General features: G+C 37.8%; 2 protein-coding genes across 2 annotated transcripts in view; both read left to right on the plus strand.

Moving 5' to 3' along the window:
• ryr1b (ryanodine receptor 1b (skeletal)) overlaps nucleotides 1-11,746 on the plus strand; it is an 80,338-nt gene extending 68,592 nt beyond the window's left edge. The window contains exons 86-105 of the mRNA XM_062419898.1: nucleotides 146-234; nucleotides 814-942; nucleotides 1,726-1,830; nucleotides 4,624-4,705; nucleotides 4,794-6,103; nucleotides 6,187-6,281; nucleotides 6,557-6,731; nucleotides 7,314-7,400; nucleotides 7,552-7,806; nucleotides 7,914-8,044; nucleotides 8,557-8,599; nucleotides 8,681-8,814; nucleotides 9,175-9,235; nucleotides 9,324-9,470; nucleotides 9,573-9,707; nucleotides 9,832-9,988; nucleotides 11,030-11,094; nucleotides 11,214-11,314; nucleotides 11,510-11,561; nucleotides 11,651-11,746. Of these exons, the coding sequence (XP_062275882.1) occupies nucleotides 146-234; nucleotides 814-942; nucleotides 1,726-1,830; nucleotides 4,624-4,705; nucleotides 4,794-6,103; nucleotides 6,187-6,281; nucleotides 6,557-6,731; nucleotides 7,314-7,400; nucleotides 7,552-7,806; nucleotides 7,914-8,044; nucleotides 8,557-8,599; nucleotides 8,681-8,814; nucleotides 9,175-9,235; nucleotides 9,324-9,470; nucleotides 9,573-9,707; nucleotides 9,832-9,988; nucleotides 11,030-11,094; nucleotides 11,214-11,314; nucleotides 11,510-11,561; nucleotides 11,651-11,746 (3,449 nt within the window). The remainder of the gene's footprint in view (nucleotides 1-145; nucleotides 235-813; nucleotides 943-1,725; nucleotides 1,831-4,623; nucleotides 4,706-4,793; nucleotides 6,104-6,186; nucleotides 6,282-6,556; nucleotides 6,732-7,313; nucleotides 7,401-7,551; nucleotides 7,807-7,913; nucleotides 8,045-8,556; nucleotides 8,600-8,680; nucleotides 8,815-9,174; nucleotides 9,236-9,323; nucleotides 9,471-9,572; nucleotides 9,708-9,831; nucleotides 9,989-11,029; nucleotides 11,095-11,213; nucleotides 11,315-11,509; nucleotides 11,562-11,650) is intronic.
• Nucleotides 11,747-16,095: 4,349 nt separating this feature from the next.
• On the plus strand, nucleotides 16,096-23,280 carry LOC133980523 (galectin-4-like). The gene is made up of 14 exons (XM_062419276.1): nucleotides 16,096-16,140; nucleotides 17,212-17,300; nucleotides 17,722-17,926; nucleotides 19,373-19,486; nucleotides 19,677-19,784; nucleotides 19,861-19,887; nucleotides 19,986-20,048; nucleotides 20,150-20,176; nucleotides 20,326-20,361; nucleotides 20,547-20,573; nucleotides 20,685-20,714; nucleotides 22,413-22,501; nucleotides 22,605-22,770; nucleotides 22,898-23,280. Exons 1-14 carry the CDS (start codon nucleotides 16,096-16,098, stop codon nucleotides 23,042-23,044), a joined length of 1,173 nt encoding a protein of 390 aa, XP_062275260.1. The 3' UTR covers nucleotides 23,045-23,280.
• Nucleotides 23,281-23,584: the final 304 nt, after the last annotated feature.

The following is a 23,584-nucleotide window of genomic DNA, read 5'->3' on the forward strand; positions in this document are numbered from 1 at the left end:
TTTCATTAAAGCTTCATTTCCTGTCTCACTGAGAGTTATTAAACCCAGCTATTATTTGAGTACTTGCTTTTTAATGAATTTATGGTATTTCAATAGTTGGAAATCTCATTTTAAAATGAATCTTGTTTTCATTGTCCATTTTCAGATTTCCAGAACTACCTGAGAACTCAGACAGGCAGCACCACCACCATCAATATCATCATCTGCACTGTGGACTACCTCCTTCGACTACAGGTCTTTATTATATACTGATACTCCCATCCATTTGTCCCATTGAAAGTCTTATTAAAGGGTCATTTGACATCAATAAGTTACTATTTAAAACTCTTTGGGAAACCAGACCTTGCTATGTATAGATTTTACAGAAACCATTTTTTTTAGTTGATTATCATTAAAACATTTCTGCACTTATCGCTGAGAAAAACATCCAAGTCACTCACAATGAAAACAGTCTTAAAACTAAAATATTAGGCAAAACAGCCATTTCTTGCTGTGAATTTCATAGATTTTTTGCTGCAATTGGAGTAGTCTTTTGTTTGCTGTTTTTGACAGAGAAATGTATTTGATGCATTTATTTAATAAAATAATGCAATCTTAGTTTTGCTATACTGAAGCACCACAACTTAAGTCAGGTAAACATGAATTGATTTTTTACAAATATGCTACTCTCCCCGAATATTAATGCCAAAAGACAACTGTACCTCTACATTACATAAAGTAGAACAAAACACACTTTATAATACTGTGATTCAATAATACTGTGATATAAATATTCAACAATCCTGTATTGTTCCTCCTGCTTCCTGTACGTAGGAGTCCATCAGTGACTTCTACTGGTATTACTCAGGAAAAGACATCATTGATGAGCCTGGTAAGAGGAATTTCTCCAAAGCAATGACTGTGGCGAAACAGGTCTTCAACAGCTTGACTGAGTACATCCAGGTAAGAAAGCTGCTGTGTGAATGATTGATGGATTAAAAGTAGAATCGTGTAGGATTATTGATCCAATGTAACAAATGAGGATTTCCAGGAGACGCAGACTCTGTGCAGGTCTCAGTTAGCAGTGATAAGTGTTAGGGAATTTTCCATTTTAGGTGCCCTTATTGGGATACACAGGCTCAAGCATGGGCCTTGAGGTCGAAACAGTAGAAACAGTATTAAATCTTGGCAGAGAGAGAAAGTGTCCTCTCTCCTTGAGACGCTGAGTAGCTGTTTGTGGTGTTGTGGGGAAAGCCGGAGTCACTCTGATAATGTTTCTGTGGTAACCAAGGTCAGAGAATATGACTGTCTGACTCCCTAGACCCACAGATAGGTAACTACATTTCCTTGTTTGTAGAATAACAAACCAGTAGGATAATTCCATATACCTCTCGATGTATTGAGTATGACCATTTATGGACATAGAGTATTTGTGGCACCATCTGTGAATGCTTAACAACTATCCACGAAGGACCACGTTCTCAGAATTGAGGCAGCATCATGCACAGAAGCGTGAATTGGTAATATTTTTATTCTCCTTGGCCAAGCTTCAATAAACATTTTCAGCACAAGACGTCTTGGACTCCTGTGCACTTTCTCCACTGATGAGCAAAGTCTCTATATCAACAAGGAACACCTTCAAAGGGAAATGGCTGTTCAAGATTGGAAAAATGCAATTAAAATACAGGAATTTAAATGTATTTAAATGATATCATATTTTCCACTTTCTGTCTCTGTGTGTGTCAGGGTCCCTGTACTGGTAACCAGCAGTCTCTGGCCCACAGCAGGTTGTGGGATGCTGTTGTGGGTTTCCTGCACGTCTTTGCTCACATGATGATGAAACTTGCTCAGGTAAGATACACTTTAATAAATACACACATTTTAAACCAGTTTCTAGCCATACTGAGAAAAGAGAAGAGAATTCAATTTTCAGTGTATTTCACATAATGTCTTTTTAATGTCTTTACACTTCAATAATGTTTCAATATTTGTTGTATTACAGTTGAATTAAATCAATTTTGGAAAAAGAAGAACAATTAAAAATAATTCATATAATATTTTAATTCACATGTCCATTTTGGGAATACTAATTTTTTTAACTGTCTCTCTCACGGTTCCTCCAGAGTAAAGTATGTATTTATTTGATTATTCTTTTGTTTAATGAACTGGTTTTTAATCTTAACTGGCTTTCCCCCCTCTTTACATTGTCAGGTTGTTTCTGCCTCTTCACTAAACCATTTCATGTTAAAGACAGATGATGATAGCTTGTTATAAATATTATAAATTAATAAAAACAAAAATTATACGGGATGTCCTCGGGTTATATTACTCTGTAATTCACATTTACATGCAGTGTCTATTTTACTCCTTAAGAATTACATTAATGATTTATTAATACAATCATACAATACATTTATGTGTTAATACGTTTATACATTTATACGTTTATACAATATGTTGTTAGATATGTAATTAAACGGGTTGTTCCTACACTAATCTTGTATATCAATTACAATATTTATTGGCTATGTTATAGATATAATTGATTTTAAATAGTCTGATTTGACTTTTGATTTTATATTTGTTTTTTTACTCTTTTCCAGTTAGCATTCAAAGAGGTATCAGAAAGTTTTTGGCTAGTTTTATCCATGTTTTATTACACTTCTCCTTCTTTGATCACCGTCACCATGTCTTAAAACCTGATTCAGATTGTCAACATAAATTCAAGTTAAGATGGCAGAAACAATTTGATTAAAAAACTGTTTCTCTTTCTCTCTCTTACTTGAATTCTGTTTCACTTTACATTTTCTGTTTCTGTATAATACAGTTAATCCACCTCCCCTGATTTAAGAATTTATTCATTTTGTACTGACCAGCGCTCAGTGTTTGGTTGTGCTTTTGACAAACGTGTGTTTGCTTTGAATAATTTGTGTCCGCAGTCTTTAACCTTTTTTGACCTAACAAATAGCTGCAGTGTTTCTTACTCAGTCGAATTGTGTGTGACAGTGTTGATTGCTACTGCTGCTGCTGTTTAAAATGCATTTTTGTGTTTTTATATCTTGAAGATCTTTTCAATGTAAGGTTATAAAAAAATGACCGGAAATGACCACAACTTCTCTGCAAGGGGAGTTATGGTCATTTTAGGTTAGAAACCTTGTGCTTACATCAACAAATTTACTTTTACATATGCAGGGATAATATATTACCCATATTTTATATCTCATGTTCTTGTATTGTACAAGAAAGTAGATCTATGCAGATTAATTGAAATTGTGACATAAAACAGATGTTGGCCTGGCAATTCAAACTATAATTTATTTAGAATTAATTGATTATGATCAAATCTGTGAAACAATGTGCAGGCTTAGACAAATACAAAAATGTAATAAAAATGTTGTAAGATAACATTTTTATTCTGATGTGTAACCCTGTTAGATGCACCCTGATCCCGGACAAAGAAATGGCGTAAGAATCTGTGTCTCTCCGCCAATGCCATCTCATTTACAGGCTCATCATGCTTGAATGAATATCTCATGCTTGATCATCATATTCTTTATGACACAGCTTAACAACCTGCATCATTTACATTTCTCTTCATTTATCTTTTGCATTTACCAGAATAATGGTTCAGGTTTTTTGGCCATCGGAAACAGATTATAAGACTCTGTAAGAATAAACACTCATTAGGGACATCAGTGCTGAATCAATACTAAGTTCTAAATTGGTTAAATAATTATAATTAATAGATATAATAATTATAATGATAGTGCATAATAATAACAGTTTTGCTGTATTTTCAAAGATCTTATTCCATTCTTAAATTTAAAAAACTTAATTTTGTTTACAACAAGTAGAAACATTGATGACACTTTTATTCCACACTAAATTTATTAGTAGTCTGGTGTGTGTATTTAAAATTTAAATTAGCTGATTTTCTTTGCTTTTTGCTTTCATGTAAAAACAAATATTGATTGAATATTTCCTCCTAATTCATGAGATTTATTTAATTTTGTTACCTAAAGCATCTAAAGTCATGCTTCGCGTGTTTTGTTGTTTCTGTGGTGTTACAAGGTACCATGTTGAGCAGTGCACGTGCAAAGTAGTTGATGCTTTCCCATCCTGACACCCTTTTCCTCCAGATCTCCACCAGCCAACTACTGTAGACCACTGTGTAAAGTAACAGTGGCTCTTGTTATCATCTGGTGCAGGTCTTTAGGATTGCTAAGATCAGCATCTGCAAATATGTGTGTATGTACTCCTTGCTTGCATCCGCCACTTTTTTAGATAAAGGGGAGAGGCAGTGATGTCTGTTTGAGGGCTTTTTATCCCTCATCTCATACCTGCCTGCTTTTTCCAGTGTTAAAAATGTATATTCTTTGTTTAAAAATGCAAACCAAGGATCATTTTTGGAGTAGAACTCACTCTGAGGTAGCGTCTCTCACCATTTTATCTCTTAAATGTTATGCAATCAACTTTTTAACAGATGAATCCTACCAGAAAGGAGCACATAACCTCTCAAATCAAACTGTGATATATTTATCATTGAAATGAGAATTTTCAGTCAGTATTCTTGTTAAGAACATTGTTTTCTCCACTGTTTGTTTGTTTGTGTGTTTTTTGCTGTGTGTTTTGGGTTTGTTACAGGACTCCAGTCAAATTGGACTATTAAAGGAACTGTTGGATCTTCAGAAGGACATGGTAGTGATGCTTCTGTCCCTACTTGAAGGTAGGTCCTTGCCGGTATAGTGATGTCCTCTCCATTCTGTCACATACTGTCAAACGTTTCATGTTTTCCTCATCTCCTCTTACCTTAGGCAATGTGGTAAACGGTACCATTGCCAGGCAGATGGTTGACATGCTGGTGGAGTCCTCCAGCAATGTGGAGATGATCCTTAAATTCTTCGACATGTTCCTCAAGCTCAAGGACATAGTTGCATCTGATGCTTTCCGTGACTATGTGACGGATCCCCGTGGGCTAATCTCCAAGAAGGACTTCTCCAAGGCCATGGACAGCCAGAAGCAATACTCTCCCTCAGAAATCCAGTTCCTCCTCTCTTGCTCAGAGGCCGATGAGAACGAGATGATCAATTTTGAGGAATTTGCTGATCGTTTTCAGGAGCCAGCCAAAGACATTGGATTCAATATCGCCGTTCTGCTCACAAACCTATCGGAGCACGTACCCCACGACGCTCGCCTTCAGAACTTCCTGGAGCAGGCAGAGAGCGTGCTCAATTACTTCCGTCCTTTCCTCGGCCGCATCGAGATCATGGGATACAGCAGGAAGATCGAGCGTATTTACTTTGAGATCAGCGAGGCGAACCGCAACCAGTGGGAGATGCCACAAGTTCGAGAGTCCAAACGGCAGTTCATCTTTGACGTGGTCAACGAGGGCGGTGAAAGTGAGAAAATGGAGCTCTTTGTAAACTTCTGTGAGGACACCATCTTTGAGATGAACATCGCTGCGTCTATCTCTGAGCCTGAAGGTGAAGGTGAAGAAGAGGAAGATGATGAAGAAGAAGAGGAGGGCGGAGGAGATGAAAGAGACACTGGAGAAGGAGAGGATGGCAACGGAGAAGGTGCACCTCCAGAGTCGACCTCAGCCTTTGCAGACTTCCTGACAAGTGTGGTTAACTTCTTTAACATGTTCACCTTCCGTAACCTGCGACGTCGTTATCGGAAACTAAGGAAAATGACGGTGAAGGAGATGGTGGTCGGCATGGCTACGTTTATCTACACCGTTCTGATGGGTATCTTGATGTTTGTCTACAGTATATGTAAGGGCTTCTTCACACTCATATGGAAGGTGCTGTTTGGCGGAGGCTTAGTGGAGGGTGCCAAGAAGATGACGGTGACTGAGATCCTTGCCAGCATGCCAGATCCAACACAGGACGAAGTTCACGGGGAGCTACCACCTGAACCAGGGGCTCGAGAGGACCAAGAAATGGACGGAGCAGCAGATCTCTTAGATGCAGTGGTAGGAGAGGAGGAGGAGGGGGAGGATGGTGAGGATAGGGAAGGACGCCTGCCTGGTTTCAACACTCCTGGGGGACTTGGCGACTTTGGTGAGACGACACCAGAGGAACCTCCGACTCCAGAGGGTACACCGCTGCTGAAGAAGAAATTGGTGAGGTGTATTATTCTGATAGTTGTGTAACATTTACTCTTCCCATTAATCAGTTCATTAACAGCCAACTACTATTACAACAGTTGACGACCGCAGTCGAAGGACAGGAAGGAGAAGGAGGAGAAGGAGAAAAGGCTGAACCGGAAGAAGAGGCTGCTCAAGAGACCGAGAAAGCAGAGTAAGTTGTCTGCCTGTCGGGATTAACTTAAAAACTGAGCAGCTTCTGTTAAAGATAATGTTTCCTCATGCTAATATTGAACCGCTCCCAGCTGGAAATAATGTGCAAGTTATCATGAATTATCTACTAACTTTATCAGATTGAAAAATTGATGTAATTCACTATCCAGAATTTTTAATATAGACAGTTCATATTATCCGACTGTGCAGTCATCCAGGTTAATTAAATATTAAAACAGTGAAATCCTCTCGTTTCACTCCTTGTGTCCTCTCCAGCACCGAGAATGGCGAGAAGGCAGAGAAGGCAGAGCCTGAACCCGAGGTAAAGGAGGAAGAGCCCGAGGAGGAGGAGGAGAAACCGGTGAAGGCCAAGGCAAAGAAGGAGAAGAAACCCGTTGAGCAGGGCTTTGAGCTGTGGAATGAGCTTGAGATTCAGAGGGTGAAATTCATGGTGAGCCCCTGTCTGTTACAGTACATATTTGTTGGATTTAGGTTGTAAGATGCCATAGTTTGACTTGTGCTTAAACATATTTGTACTGTATTATAAGGATTGTAGATGCTAGAAATGAATACTGATTTTTTTGGTTAGTTGTTTGATATTTAGGGAGTCTTGGGATATAATTTTTCATGATGGTCTTATCTCAGTATGCTTGCCTGTATATTAACTCATGTTAACCCTTACATGCTGTTCATATTCTGACTGATAATTAGTCTCTACACTCAAACACATTCATAAATTCCCCATCAGTCATTAATAAATGTTTGATTAAACCTTAATGAAGCTTTCAGTGAAAAAAAAAGACATTCATAATCACTCTTTTATGATCCAGGAGAACATTTTATAGAATATCAAGAATACAATACAATAATCCCCATGCTGTAGTGTCACAGCGCGATGCAAGCACAATTTCAGGCTTAGCACAGTATCGTTCCTTATCTTATCCACGTTTAAGTATCCGTGCAGTAAACTGTTGCTTTTGTGCTTTGTTGACACTATACTCAAGTCTCTCTCACTTCTTTATTCCCTCCACAGAACTACCTTTCTCGTAACTTCTACAACCTGCGATTCTTGGCCCTCTTCATCGCCTTCGCTCTCAATTTCATCCTGCTCTTCTACAAGGTCTGTGCTTTTTAAAAAATGAACTAGTATCTCTTCTGAATGACCCTGATTTATTTAAAGAACAACGTATTTGGTGTCATGCTGTATAACTAAAATGTACACAAGACTGGGCAAGTCCTCCAGGACTCATCTTCTGTCTGATGTCTCCCAGGTGTCTGACAGTCCTCGAGGTGAAGAGGAGTTTGAGGGTTCTGGTCTGTTTGAGGGTTCTGGCTTATTCGAAGGCTCTGGTGCTGAGGAAGAAGGCTCTGGATTAGATGATGGAGGAGAAGACGAAGAAGATGAAGGTCCCCAGTACTTCTTCTTGGAGGAGAGCACGGGCTACATGGAACCTGCCTTAGCCTTTTTAAGTATCGTCCACACCATAATCTCCTTCCTCTGCATCATTGGCTACAACTGCCTCAAGGTGTGTGATGTTTACTCCACAAAACTTTGCTCCACAAAAGCCCACCAATAGGGTTTTTTTTGTCTACTTTTAAGTTTCACACAGTTGGTCTTTTGCTTATCCTTCAGGTTCCTCTGGTTATATTCAAGAGAGAGAAGGAGCTGGCCAGAAAGCTGGAGTTTGATGGTCTCTATGTCACTGAGCAGCCCGAAGACGACGACATCAGGGGCCAATGGGACAGACTGGTGCTCAACACTCCGTAAGACATGCCGGAGCAATTTCACAAACTTTCTTCAAATTTTCACACACTTTCAAATCAGGCAAATTGGTGACCCTAGAGAGGTCTTCGATATAAATTTACCTCTGAATATTCTCACTGAATAATCATCTAAGAAAATAACTATTTATGAATGGTGTTTGTGTTGGACTGACTCAAGAACAAAATCCTCATTATTGCAGGTTCATCATTTCAATTAATTTCAATTTTAGGGAAAATAATGCTTGATATTCATATTTGATATTCAATAGTATTAATATCCCATCAGAACCTGACCTGAACTAGAAGCACTCCTGTAACAATATGTTAAATTAGGCTTGAACTAATATACAGAATTATAAATTAACTCTCTCTCTCTCTCTCTCTCTCTCTCTCTCTCTCTCTCTCTCTCTCTCTCTCTCTCTCTCTCTCTCTCTCTCTCTCTCTCTCTCTCTCTCTCTCTCTCTCTCTCTCTCTCTCTCTCTCTCTCGCTCGATGTTTCTCTTGAAATGCAGCTCTTTCCCCAACAATTACTGGGACAAGTTTGTGAAAAGAAAGGTGAGTTTACTTTGGTTCAAACTGGTTTTGTAGAGATATACTGTACCTTGCAGTGAAATGACGTGAGTATACGATATCTAGGTGCTGGATAAATATGGGGACATCTACGGCAGAGAGAGGATTGCAGAGTTGCTAGGTATGGACTTGGCTTCTCTAGATGTCAGCGCCATGATGCACGAAAAGAAGGCTGAGCCTGACACCTCAATGTTCAGCTGGTATGTACTTTTATCGGAGAGCCTTTCCTGTTTTTATTTGAGTTTTTAATTTTCCTTGAACTACTTTTATCTCCTTTGAATATGCCTATGTCTATTCTTGCTTTTTCCTACAATTCAAATGTTTTTTACTCATCCAATTGTTTTTATTTGTTCCTTTTTATTACGCAATTATTTTATGATTTGTGTATTTTGCTGCCTGTTAAGCACTTTGTAATTTGGATTTTGAAAAGCTGCTCTATAAATTATTATTATTATATTATTATTATCACGGTGCACTCTTTACATAAACAATTTCATTAACAGGTTTATAGTACAAAACATCACAGAACAAACGTGTCTCTCTCTCTCTTTCTTCTCCAGGATAACATCTATTGACATCAAGTACCAGATCTGGAAGTTTGGTGTTGTGTTCACTGACAATGTGAGTTAAGGAAACAGTTCATGGTATAATATAGACAATAATGTTTTGAGTATGGTGTTACTGACATCCTTTTTTAAAAATCTTTTAGACCTTCCTTTACCTGTGTTGGTATCTGTTAATGTCTATGCTTGGACACTACAACAACTTCTTCTTCGCCTGCCATCTTCTGGACATCGCCATGGGAGTGAAAACCCTGCGCACCATTCTGTCCTCTGTCACTCACAATGGCAAACAGGTCTGCACATTTCCATCGTAATGATGCATCGCAAGGCTTTGTGCACACCTTTTTTCCCTTCGCAAACTTTTACTAAATGACACATCTGTCTGTTCTTTGCAGCTGATGATGACAGTGGGTTTACTGGCCGTAGTGGTGTACCTCTACACTGTGGTGGCCTTCAACTTCTTCCGCAAATTTTACAACATGAGTGAGGATGAGGATGAGCCGGACATGAAGTGCGATGACATGATGACTGTGAGTAGACGATTAAAGGGCAAATTTGTCCAATTTAGAAGAGGTCAACTTTACTTTGGGTTGATAATTCTGATGTTTAATAAATCATGATTTTCTAAGCTGACCTCTTTCTCCCCCCCTACAGTGTTACCTGTTCCACATGTATGTCGGCGTGCGTGCTGGTGGTGGTATAGGAGATGAAATTGAGGACCCCGCTGGAGATGAATATGAGCTCTACCGTGTGGTCTTTGACATTACCTTCTTCTTCTTCGTCATTGTCATCCTGTTGGCTATCATTCAGGGTATGAGCTGTCTCCAGTATGTTTTTGGCTGTGTGACTATTCTCTCAAACAAAATTGCTTTGTAGGTCGACGCTCCTCTGTATCCAGCCATCATGCTGAACTCGGAATTGTGTAAAAATGACTGTAAAAATGTCAGATTTAAGAAAACTGCTCATAATTTAAAGTATAGAATGGGAGTTTTTCTGTAGGCTCTAATTGGTCCGATCCTGCCATTATATTAACGTGTAGTAAATGTGGCAATCTATTTGAAATAGAAATATAAGAAATGTTGATGGTAAAAGTTTAAGCGCTGTTATATTCACACAAACAATCAACAATACATTCAATATTCAAGGTTCTAGTTTTTCATTTTCTTTTGCAGTGCAATAATAACAGAAAAGCAAACTATTAAAGTGTGTTAATCACCATGAAACAAAACAGTTCGAACAGTTAGCAGCACTGTGCATTAAAGTGCATTTGGAGACAAAGTGCATTTCTGAGGTCGATGTTGACAGCTGGTGCATGTCAACGAGTGACCACCAATGATGAGGGGGTCAGAGAGTAGGTGGGAGGGTGTGGGCATGTTCATGGGAGGGCACAGTCTGATCCTGACTTCTTGTAGGTAAAAGCTATTTAGCATTCTGTTGGATTTGGCACAGATGCTCCTGTACCTTATCCCACACAGCATTTATTTGATAGCCACTATCCATAAAGTGAATTAGAGGTAGTATACAAACAGACGCACACAGGGACACCGAAGATACTGAGGATTGTCTCATTTTTCTACATCAAATCTTGAGCCATCAGAATAATTTGAAAAGTGCTTGTTGACATTTTAAACACAGTTGCTTTAATCAGTTCATAGAAATGTAATGAGGCCAAGTTGATCTTTAAGACCCGATGGAGACAAGACGTTATCGAGTGTTCCTGCAGTCATGATGTGACAATAAAGAATCCTGACGTGGACCTCCTGGGAAAAAGAAAACCCTCTCGACTTATCTTTACTGAGAAGCACTCTTTTCTCCAGACTAGTAAGAGATGCTGCATCTGTCTTTCTGTCAGGTTTGATCATTGATGCCTTTGGAGAGCTGAGAGACCAGCAGGAGCAGGTCAGAGAGGATATGGAGGTAAGATAATGAGTCTCACCGGGATCTTACTGGTCACTTTATTTAATCCACCTTCAATTCTCCTTCAGGTTGTAAAGCGGGGACGTGTTTAATCTGAACTGTCCTTTTTTGTCCTCTAGACAAAGTGTTTCATCTGTGGAATAGGGAGCGACTACTTTGATACGACGCCGCACGGCTTCGAGACACACACTTTAGAAGAGCACAATTTAGCCAACTACATGTGAGTGCAGTTTTTCAGAGTGCAGATGTGACAATTGAAGTGCCTTAAATGCAGTATGTCTTCATTTTGTTATGTTTAGATTAATTATCTTTACTTACAAGCCTCCAGGCAGCCTTGAAATATTAGATTTTTAGAAATAATAGTGTTTAATGAGTGGGTAACCTTTTTCTTTGTATTTCCCTTTTTATTTTTCAGGTTCTTCCTAATGTATCTCATCAATAAAGATGAAACAGAACACACAGGACAGGTCAGTAAGCAATACAATGTCTAAAATCATTTAATATTTAACTCTTATGTTCTTAAATTGTGACATTTCTTTTCACTGGTGTCTTTCAGGAGTCATACGTGTGGAAGATGTACCAGGAGCGATGCTGGGACTTCTTCCCTGCCGGTGACTGCTTCAGGAAGCAGTATGAGGATCAGCTCGGATAACGTCCTGCGTCGTGAATCATGCGTCTGAGGGAGGAAAGAGAGGAGAGAGGAGGGGAGTGAGATTCATAGAGAGAGAGGAAAGATTAGGAATTTAGAAATCAAACATGTCTATGTCTTAGTTTTGCCCTTTGTCTGCACATTTCTCTTCTCTGTTGAAGCTATGCACACTTTGACTGCACTTACTGTACCACCTGCAGCAGAATGTCAACAGATCAGATTTGAGAAAAGCAGAATAATAATATCAGAGAGGCATAAACAGACGCAAGAAGCCAGGGGCCTTTTTATTCCAGTATGAATACACTACATGGCCTTTTTGTGTAAAATATACATAGATTGCCTTGCATATCAATTGTGTCTATACACAATAGGCTATTTCAGTCGCTACTGTTGTAACATTACAGCTTGTCTACATAGAGAGAGTCTCAGCCGTGTTTTTCAATCGTCCGTCTAATGCTACAATGATTGTGTGTTGGCGTTTGACAGCTGCCAAAACTCGGGTGACCCACACTTAATTCTGTGCCTGAACGCGTCCTGTGTAGATACAGACAGAAGACTGAAGCAGCTGCTGCTCCTCTGCTAATGTGCTGCTTTCGCTATGCAGGCTGTGTAGACACTGTGTCATAGTGCCTATAGCAATGTCACTGCTTTGGCCATCAGATAGTTTAGATTTTTTTTGTTTTTAAAACTTTTATTTGAATTAGATTAGAGATTAGTTGTATTTATTTTTTTTGTATGTGACTGCTGCCATCTGATATTTCATTTACGATTTCTGGTGATTTCAGTGAGAGACAGTTTTGAAAGAGAACGACTCACAGTCATGTTTTAAAGGTCCTTGAGGGAACGTTGAACATTTTTAGGCCCCCCTCTTGCTCCTTTTCTTCCTCTTTCAAGACTCAGAAACGTGTCTTTAAACAAGAGATTGTCTAAGGGAACTCTTGTGGAACTGACTTGCCAAGATAATAACAACAGAGTATCATCTGCGTACGTGACATATACCAGTGTGAATCAGCTGTATAGACAAACCCAGTTTGCACTCTGAAGTCTTACAATGCGTCCCTGGATGTATGTGGTCCCCTATCTCCACTGGTGTATCTGTGCCATATAAGATAGTGATGATATATACACACATACAGTATAGGAGGATGCCAAGGTTATTTATTTATTGTTTATATGCAGATCAAATCTTCTCAAGACGACCGTTTTAGCCCGTCTGTATTTCAGGCCAACAGTCTGTTTTATGACACTTTATGCACAATACGTTTTTGTCAGTGCATTAAAATAAGTAATGAATGTATTTAATGTATACATTTTGGCCGACGCGTCATCTGTATAACTGAGTAATGACTAGGCTGCTGCTAAGAGGCCATTTGATGAAAATACATATTTTACATAAATCATAGATACATATATTTATTTTTCTTTAGGGCTTTGAACAATTTAAACAATCCATGCTACTTTGTCAGACATTAACGTGTCTTGTGTCCCGTTGTGAAATCCACAATGATGAAGAGAATTTGGTCATATTGAAAGTAAACGCCCAGTTTGCAGTCAGAAGAGCAAATTAGCTTTTTGTTTTTGCTAGTTAGGTTTTTATGATAGCTATTTTTAGTAGTCCAGCATATCAGTTATTTTTCTCAAATCAAGAAAGTCATGTGTGATGCATTGATCTCAGACAGTTCTGTCTCACTATGTCTCTCTCAGAACAATACGTACTTTACACAAACACACAAACCCACAAACTCTCCATCTTGTATTTAATGTTATGACTCGATATGTCAGAGGCAGAGCGATGTTTTGTTTGCTGACGTGTACGTTTGCCGCTGTGGTCTGCACAGAGGCGGCTGATGTTATGGAGCTGAATGGAGATCACTACTTTCCACCTGACTGAGTGTCCTCTGACTGAAGCCTGTGTTTCAATACAGAATAAACAGATTATTTTAAGGAGAACTGTGAACATGTGTTCTCATTTACATATAAGTCTCTATCTGCGTGTGTGATTGCTTTTGTTGTTCTACCGTTTTTGAGCAGTTTTAAACCTTAAGTGTGTGGACATATTGGAAAAGTGAGCACATTTTGTCTGGTCCTGATTTTCTCAAGGGATTTTTGAGAGGTAAGACTTCGTTTTAGGGTTAAGTTCTACAGTTAGGCCACAGTTTCTACAAGTATAGTTCAATCAGGCTAATTATATTTATTTTTAATTGTTTATTACACAGATGATATTGATATTGTTTAAGTAATAAAACTACAGAACCGAGCAGTCTTCCTGACTGAACATTCACTAAAGCATAATTTGTACAAATGCCCGAATGTGTGTGAATAAGGTACTGTAACTATTGTTGTTGTCAGCATTAATTTGCATCTGTAACATATATTTAAATACATTTACAGGTACTTGTCAGCTTGAGATGTTTTCTGTTTGCTAACATTTTAAGGTTTGTGTGCAGCATCTTTTCTTCATTATTTGTCCCTTGTTGGATTTTCTGATTTCACTTTTCCTCAAGTCAGATGTCACAAATGTGCATTAAATATGCATTTATTTTACTTATTTACCTTAAGATAATAATATTTACAATGCAAATACTGTAAAAAAAATAGTGTTAGATCAAATTAAGTGGCATACATGATGCATTCACTCCTAATAATCAATCAATCAATCAATCAATCAATCAATCAATCAATCAATCAATCAATCAATCAATCAATCAATCAATCAATCAATCAATCAAACTTTATTTATATAGCACTTATCATACATTGCAATGTAACACAAAGTACTTTACATATTCAGAACAAACAAACAAACAAAAAGAAATCATTAAACATAGGAACTCAGGAAATGCTATCATAATTCTCTATAATCTGCAATGAGAAAACACTAGAGGTAGGATTAAAAAAATAAATGAAATACAAATAAATAAATGAATAAATAGCTTATAAAACATTATTAAAATATTAATAATATATAAAAATAAAGAATAATATAAATTCACTGTACACCGACGTTTGGAGTAAAAGAGTAAAAGTAAAGAAGTAAAACAGACATAAAAGGTGGATTATGAATAAGAAACGAGAATAAACAGAAAGGTCCAAGTAGTAAAACAGGCTAAAATATACAATAAAAGGCAGATTCATTAATAAATAAAATTCAGTTGAAAGCCAGGTAAAAAAGATCTTAAGTTTGCTTTTAAAAATATTGACACTCTCTACTGCCCTCAGGTCCTCAGAAAGGCTGTTCCATAGACAGGACCATAGTAATAAAAAAAATGCCTCTTTTCTGTTCTGCCATGATACATATTTGTTATTATACCATAATATCTTTGGCAGATTATTGGACCCTTGCATTCTTCATGCTTTGCAAAGGTTGCACTGACACTGACAGTGATCTTTAAATGACATTAAGATGCCTTCTATACAGTTTATTAAATTAGATGTTCTCTTTCTGAGGCGTCAGTGTTACAGTTTCATGGTGGCTTTGGCAGATCCTTATCTTCAACAAATATATCAAATGTATTAAGTCATGCTTTAAGCTTCTCAGGAAACACCCTGGTATCACTATGATAGGCTTTGTTCTGATTCAGATTAAGTGTGTGTGTTTGCTTGTGTGTCTGTGTGTAATGACCAGCTTGTATGTTTACGAAGCACTCGTGGGCCTGACCTACCTTCATGTAGTATGCATATAAAATTATACAGAGTGACCTAACTGGTAGATAAGGGCCACTTTTTGTTTGCTTTTAGTAGGCAGGCTCGCTGGATATTTCATAATTCATACACACACCCTCTTACAACTAGTTTAATCTCAGGGGAGTAGATGAATGAAACCTTTATGTGCTGAGCTGAGATCAAGTCTCCACACATTTCCACTTTGGAAGTTACAAAGTTTCTTTGTCTTTTCTACCACCAAAAGAACAGACCAGTTGTTATGCCACTGTGTAGTAATTTCTATGAAAATAAGCCATAATGATTTAGAAAGGATAGTAGTTGCATCAATAGAGACTACAGTTTTCAGTCATGTTGGTTTTTCCTTCTACATTCTGCACACACACACACACACACACACACACACACACACACACACACACACACACACACACACACACACACACTCACACACACACACACACACACACACACACACACACACACACTTTGTGTCTATTGTCACAAGGTGCCACTCCTCTGCTGGATGAAAGGTTAATGTTCATCTCGTGCCTCCAAAGTAAACATATTAATGTAGACCTGGGTTTGGTACCCTGTTCTGCCCCTCCCTCATCACTTGTATAAAACGAGGCATCCAGCAGCCTGACAGCTCTCCTGTTTCCGTCTGCTCGTCCTTCTCATCAACTGCTGCCATGACATTTGTCGCTCCTCCTGGCTACCAGCCAGTCTACAGCCCTGTGAGTATCCGCTCTGAGTTCTGCTGCTAAGTCTTAAGGGTATGATGGTTCCTGTGTGCTCTGTACAGCTACAGCTTGGTGGGTAATGCATTGCACTAATGGAAGGGGATTAGTATTTAATCACCTGTGGGGGCAGCCTTGCTAAATATACACTCACCACTTCATTAAGAACACGTCTGCAATCTAATCTAATACAACAGCTCTGTCATAAATTCTGCTTTTATGAAGCTTATATATTTTCAGTTTCTGCTGAAATTGTTAAAAAGGTGATAATTCTACTTTATGTTGCTTATTGAGATTGTAAAATATATGAGGTGAGCAAAATATTAGGAACACTTTTCTCACAATGTCAACATATATTGAAAATATATAGGCTTTGTAAATGTAGCATTTGTGGCAGAGTTGTTGCATTGATTTGAATGAGATTGCACAGGTGTATGTAAATGAAGTGGCCAGTGAGTGTAAGTGTGACATAGTTCATACAGACCAGTTCACTGGTTGGCTTCTTAAATGGGGTTTCCAAACTTCTTCAAATTACTTTAAATAAAATCATATTACATGCTGTACAACAGTATGTCCTAATTATACTCTAGATTGTAATAAATTGTTTTTGTATGTACCCTGAATACAATAACTATATTTTAAGCATGTCAGTGCATGGATATTTGTCTACATTGAGTATAAAGAATTAAAACTTGTTGTCAGAGATTTCTCTAAGTATTCATAGTTTAATTAACAATTTATTTATTGAAAATTGCAACATGGGCCAAAACCAGAAAAAAAGAAACAATTTTGTGAGAGAAATAGTCTTGAGTTATGTATTGATATTTGAAAATATAAAGTTAAATAAACCTAAGATGAATAACCATCCTCACAGCCAAAGATAGTAAACAGTAACATTACAGAACTGCTACATGCATTATTTTGAGGAATACTGATTTTTTTCCTCCACAGCTACGTGTTGTACATGAGTCACCAGTTTACTGTATAATGTGGCTTATATTTGGAGATGTGTCTTGCATGTTTGGTTATATTGGACAGATTGTTTAAGTATTCTTGTGCACTGTACAGCAAATCCCCTATCGTGGGCCCATTTATGGGGGACTGAGGAATGGCACGTCTATCTACATCCAGGGGTCCATTCCTGATGATATTACCAGGTGAGATTAAAAAGCATAAGTTTGACTGTTAAAATCTTGTGCGTTTAGCTCATATTGTATGAGACATTTCGGAAAATGTAACCACTAACCTTTTGGCACTATTTAAAAACACAGTGTACACATTGTGTTATATCACACAGGGTGGAGCAGGTATCAAAGCAGACATTGTCCCTCCCCTTTTCAAAATAGCAATATTTGAATTGCCGGCAGTGCTTTTACAGGCCATTAGCAGACAAAGTAAACACTGCACATACCTGACTGTATCATGAGATCTTTTAAAAGATACTCAAGTTTTTTCAATCTTGGCCCCACCTACACTGTTTGCATTTCTTCTGTTTTCTAACACTAAACCAACTTTTCAGTCACTTCAGGTTTCAGTGATATAAGTATGTCTGGTTTACCTGCTGTTCCTTTTTGGCAGGTTCTTCATCAACCTGCTATGTGGAGAGTCTGAGTCCAGCGACGTCGCCCTCCACTTCAACCCTCGCTTTGATGGCTGGGACAAAGTGGTCTTCAACACTTTTGAGAATGGAGAATGGCAGTCAGAGGAGAAGATTCGTGATATGCCTTTCTGCAAGGGCGAAACCTTTGAAATGGTCATCATGGCCACTTCACAGGGCTACACGGTCAGACCTGCCAGACATTAGAATACTAAAGTCCACACATATATTTGTTTAAAGTTGAACTATGTTTAAATATGAACATGACTTCCCTTAAACAGACTAAACATAATTATTTATTACTAGACCAGTGTTGACAGTGTATATCATGACACACTCCCCTTACAAACATTTCCGGTAACACTTTAAAATGTTCTTGCAGTATTCATGTGGTACGACCTTACAGTACCACAGAAAGTATGGCACAATACCACCAAATGTATGGTGTATTACCACAGGACATATAGTACAGTATTACACAATATATGATATATTACCACAGGATGTATGGCGTATTACCACAGGATGTATATTACAGTTCTACAGAATGTATGGTATATTACCACAGTACATATAGTACAGTATTACAGAATATATGGTATATAACCACAGGATGTATATTACAGTACTACAGAATGTATGGCATATTACCACAGTACATATAGTACAGTATTACAGAAAGTAATGTATATTACCACAGGACTAATAGCACAGTATTACAGTATGTATGGTATATTACTACAGTACATATAGTACAGTATTACAGAATATATGGTATATTACCACAGGACGTATATTACAGTATTACAGAATGTATGGTATATTACCACAGGACGTATATTACAGTATTACAGAATGTATGGTATATTACCACAGGATATATAGTACAGTGTTACAGAATGTATGGTATATTACTACAGGACATATAGTACAGTATTACAGAATATATGGTATATTACCAAAGGACATATAGTACATTATTACAGAATGTATGGTATATTACTACAGGACATATAGTACAGTATTACAGAATATATGGTATATTACCACAGGACGTATATTACAGTATTACAGAATGTATGGTATATTACCACAGGATATATAGTACAGTATTACAGAATATATGGTATATTACCACAGGACGTATAGTACAGTATTACAGAATATATGGTATATTACCACAGGACATATAGTACAGTATTACAGAATGTATGGTATATTACTACAGGACATATAGTACAGTATTACAGAATGTATGGTATATTACCACAGGACATAAAGTACAGTACCACAGAATATATGGTATATTACCACAGGATGTGTGGTACAATACCACAGAATATATGGTATATTGCTACAAGACATGTGGTACAATACCACAGAATGCATGGTATATTACCACAGGATGTATATTACAGTACTACAGTATGTAGGCCTATAAAATAGTACCACAGGATTTATGATACAGAATCACAGGATGTTTGGTACAGTGCCTTGAAGCCTGAGCTACAGTACTGTGGTAAACATCCCACAGGAACATGAGGCGCTAGTGTCACAGAAACTGTCTAGTATTTTACCATAGGAAATTTTTGTAAGTGTCTGCTTTACATTTAACACGTTATTCTGCTGCAGATCAAAGTCAAGGGGAATGACTTCCACACCTTCCAACACCGTATCCCGATGGAGAGAGTGTGTGCAATGCAGATCGCAGGAGACGTTTCCATCCAGACGATTAATATCATAGGGGTGAGATATTTCAGCTTTCCACCTGACTACTTTTTCTTTCAGGAAAAGAAATGACATTTTAGAGCCTTAAATAATAAATCACGAGTACCTGATTCCTGCTCTGTCAGGGTGCTCAAGTTGGTATGGATAGTTATCCTGGAGGACTGGATCTTGGTTACCCTCCTGTCAACTTAAACTTTACTCTTTTTAGGGTGGAATGGGAGGAGGCATGGGCGGAGGTATGGGAGGAGGCATGGGCGGAGGTATGGAAGGAGGCATGGGAGGAGGAATGGGAGGAGGCATGGGAGGAGGCATGGGGGTAAGTTTCTTAATGTGAGGATACTAATATCTTTCAAGTGTAAACATGTGTTTAACATGTTTGTGCTTTCAAACAGGGAGGATACCCAGGTGGTGGAATGGGGGTATGTTGGTTTTGTTTCCTTTAAATAGTTCTGAGAATATAGTCAAATATATATTTTTAAATATTTTATTTTTTCAAACCCTTCTAACTAATGTCCAGGGTGGATACCCAGGTGGCATGGGAGGCGGTATGGGCGGAGGTGGTGTGGGAGGAGAAATGGGAGTAAGTATACTAAAGAGGCCTTTATGGTTCATGACAGGCAATAAATACAAAATAAATTGGAGCATTAAACAGTATTTAACATGTTCATCATCTTTTAACAGGGATGGCGTCCAGAAGGTGGAATGGGGGTATGAATAAATACTTTCATTTATAATCTTTATCAGAGTCCAGATCATGTTCAAACACATGTATTTATAATGCATGTATCACTATCATGACTAAAAAACATAAGAGGAAGAAAAAAGCGAAACAAAATGTAATATTAATTTCATTACAGGGTGGATATCCAGGAGGCATGGGAGGTGGTATGGGGGTATGAAACAATTCTATTTTCTATATGCATTTTATTTTTTTTAATTTGATGCCTCATATTAACCTAAACTGGTTAATATGGCATATGTATGTTTAATATGAAGTGAGTATATAATCAACAGGCTGTATGTGGACTGTAGCATCAAATTTGTACAAATTGCTTCTTTTTTCTTTTTTTTTTGTCAGGGAGGATTCCCAGGATCAAACCTGCCGGTTAGAAAACAGCATGTTTGCACATTCACATTCAAGTTAGCATCTTCAAAATGCATATGTGATACTTTCATGCTTAAATCTTATATCTGTTCTCTCTATATCTTATTGTAGGGTATGGGTGCACAGCCAGTCTACAACCCTGTAAGTAAACTGTGTTTTTCTCTCTGGAAAGATAACACTCATTGAAATTGACGCACAGTCACTTATTGTGAGGCCCTATTTACAGTTGTCACCTGGTTTATGTGTTTTGATGGGAGACAGAGTGTACAACATGTTATGACACTTGACACTTGAAAGGTCGATTGTGTGTTTCTAGCATTACATAACTATTATTTTAGACAGTGTGTCTACACTATTTAGATACTGAAGTGCAGCTATGCTATTTTGTCTGCCTTGACATGAGGTGAAATGACAACTGACCTGTTTTTAATTGTGAGTGCTGGCTGCCCTCCAGTGGTCAATGTCAATGTAGCCATGAAAGTAGACTTATCATTGTTTGTTAATATTCTTTTGGTGTGTCATATTCATTATCATGTTACTTATGTAATGACACACTTTTTTATGAAGTGTCTTGGCTATACAGGTGCATTATAGAATATAATTAGTGGCATGTAGCAGAACAGACTTGGCAGAAATGGAATTCAATATTCATAAGTTTGTTTTAAATTAGTGTAAAATCACCTGGAAATAAGAAATGTTGCATTTTTGTTACCTTAAAATGAGCCCTTTATATCAACATAGGGAGTGGGTCCTCTTCTATGGAGGCCACCATGTTGCACCCCCATGTTTCTATAGTAGCCCAGAATAGACAAACCAAACACTGACTCTAGACAGGGCCTTTCATGTTTTTAGTGAGTTTCTACATATTTTAAAAGTAGTCTCACCTTCAACATAGTGACTGTTGAACATGACTGCTGACTGGAGTGTATTAATTAAAGTGTTTAGTGCCCTCAGGTGGTCACATAGAGGAACTGCAACACATTAAATGAATCGAACATACATCAGCACAGACATAATCACAAACTATCACTTCTGGTAAATCCTTTCAATTAAGAATCAGTGTACTAAGAAATTATAATTAAGTCATCATTTTAACTGTTCTTTGGTGTCTTAAATTAAAAACAAGTTAATAATAATAATAATAATAATAATAATAATAATAATAATAAAAAGACAGTAGCAATATGCAAAATGAACAAACAAGCAGATGACATCACATGAAATCTAGTCTGTAGAAATGAGTTTTGAGTAATGATTTAAAAGAAGATACTGAATGTGTGAGCCTTATTTCCTCGGGCAGGTTGTTCCAAAGCTGAAGGGCCCTGATGGCAAAAGCACGGTCCCCTCTAGATTTCAGCCTTGACTTTGGAACAACCAGAAAGGCCCCACCCGAGGATCTAAGGCTGCGGGCCGGCTCATATGGAGTCAACATGTCAGTTATGTAGCTTGGAGATAGACCCATACGTGCTTTAAAAGTGATCAGTAAAATCTTAAAATCAATTCTAAAATGAACAGGGAGCCAGTAAAGAGAAGCCAGGATTGTACTTATATAAAATATCGGGAGGTAGCAGAACGATTAACAAGAACAAAATGAAAAAGATAAAAACTTGGAAAGGTTTTTTTTAATTCCACTTAGTATTAACAACTGAAAGTATGTTAACATGGTAAATCTTTAAGATTTTCATCCAATAGTTGTTAGTTAGCAATTAGCTAAATGATGACAGTGATAAAGGACAGTTTAAAGATGAACTGAGCCTGACAAACAGAAGTCACAGGTGTTACTATTGAGTCTTTTTTAGATATTTAACGTCACATTTTGTCTTTGCTGTGTGATTGAAGCCAATCCCATACGCCAACATGATCCCAGGAGGGATATACCCTAAGAGGACCATCATCATCAGAGGCATGGTGCCCTATGGCGCAGACAGGTGTGTTTGTGTGTTTGTTTGTGTGTGTGTGTGTGTGCATGCATTCATCAGTATAAGGAGGTATGTGTATGCTAAGAGGCAGTCCTGGGTTTCTGTGTTGCAGCATGTGCATCAACTTTGTGGTGAGCCGATCTCGGGACATTGCCTTCCACATGAACCCCAGAGTGAGGGATGGGGTTGTGGTGAGAAACAGCTGTATTGGAAGTAACTGGGGTCAGGAGGAAAGAGAGCTCGGCATGAGCCCCTTCATGGAGGGACAGTACTTTGATGTAAGTAGTATCTGTTATTCATTCTTCGTATTTTCCTCTCATAATTAATGTGATTTAGATGTGTTCTGCATTGTTTTGACTGACTACAGCTGAGTGATGTCTTGATTTTTCTGCCTTATTTTCTCAGATGTCAATTCGCTGTGGGAACCAGAGATTTAAGGTCTTTGTGAACGGGCAGCACATGTTCGATTTCTTCCACCGCTTGCGATCCTTTAATGAGGTCGATATGCTGGAGATTGAAGGCGATGTACAGATCTCCTACATTCACTTCTGAAACCACACTCACTGATGCATCAAAATGTTCATTCTGTTCATTATTCAACTATTTCATGTTCTTTTTAGGCATTGAGTGATATTTCATGTATGATATGTCAGCCACTGTTGATCATCTCAGAAATTGTCCTGCTGTGTGATCATAAGTCTTTATAAAACATAACATTACCTAATTTTGAGCTGTATTGTTCATACCTGGTGAACTGAATTAATAAAAATGTGAGAACACATCAAAGCTCAGGAAAATAACTGTATTAACACATTTATTTCTTATACAAAATACTGTAGGTACTGTATAAAAACTGTTTAAAAATCATGACAGTGACAAAAATAAAGGCAGTTATACAGTCCTCTCCCAATTCAACACACCAGGACAATTACAACATACACAAATCTACTGTAATGCAAAAATACTGGCTCTCTGAAGGCACTTGGTAGAGTTGTGAAATTCTGAGATCAAAACTGAGTGTAATCACAAAGAAGAAATTTCACCTCATACCTGGAATCTGTTTGGATAAAAAGTTTTTCTTATTCTTCAAAG

The sequence above is a fragment of the Scomber scombrus genome, chromosome 5, assembly GCF_963691925.1.
Source record: "Scomber scombrus chromosome 5, fScoSco1.1, whole genome shotgun sequence".
In the NCBI taxonomy this organism is placed as follows: Eukaryota; Metazoa; Chordata; class Actinopteri; order Scombriformes; family Scombridae; genus Scomber; species Scomber scombrus.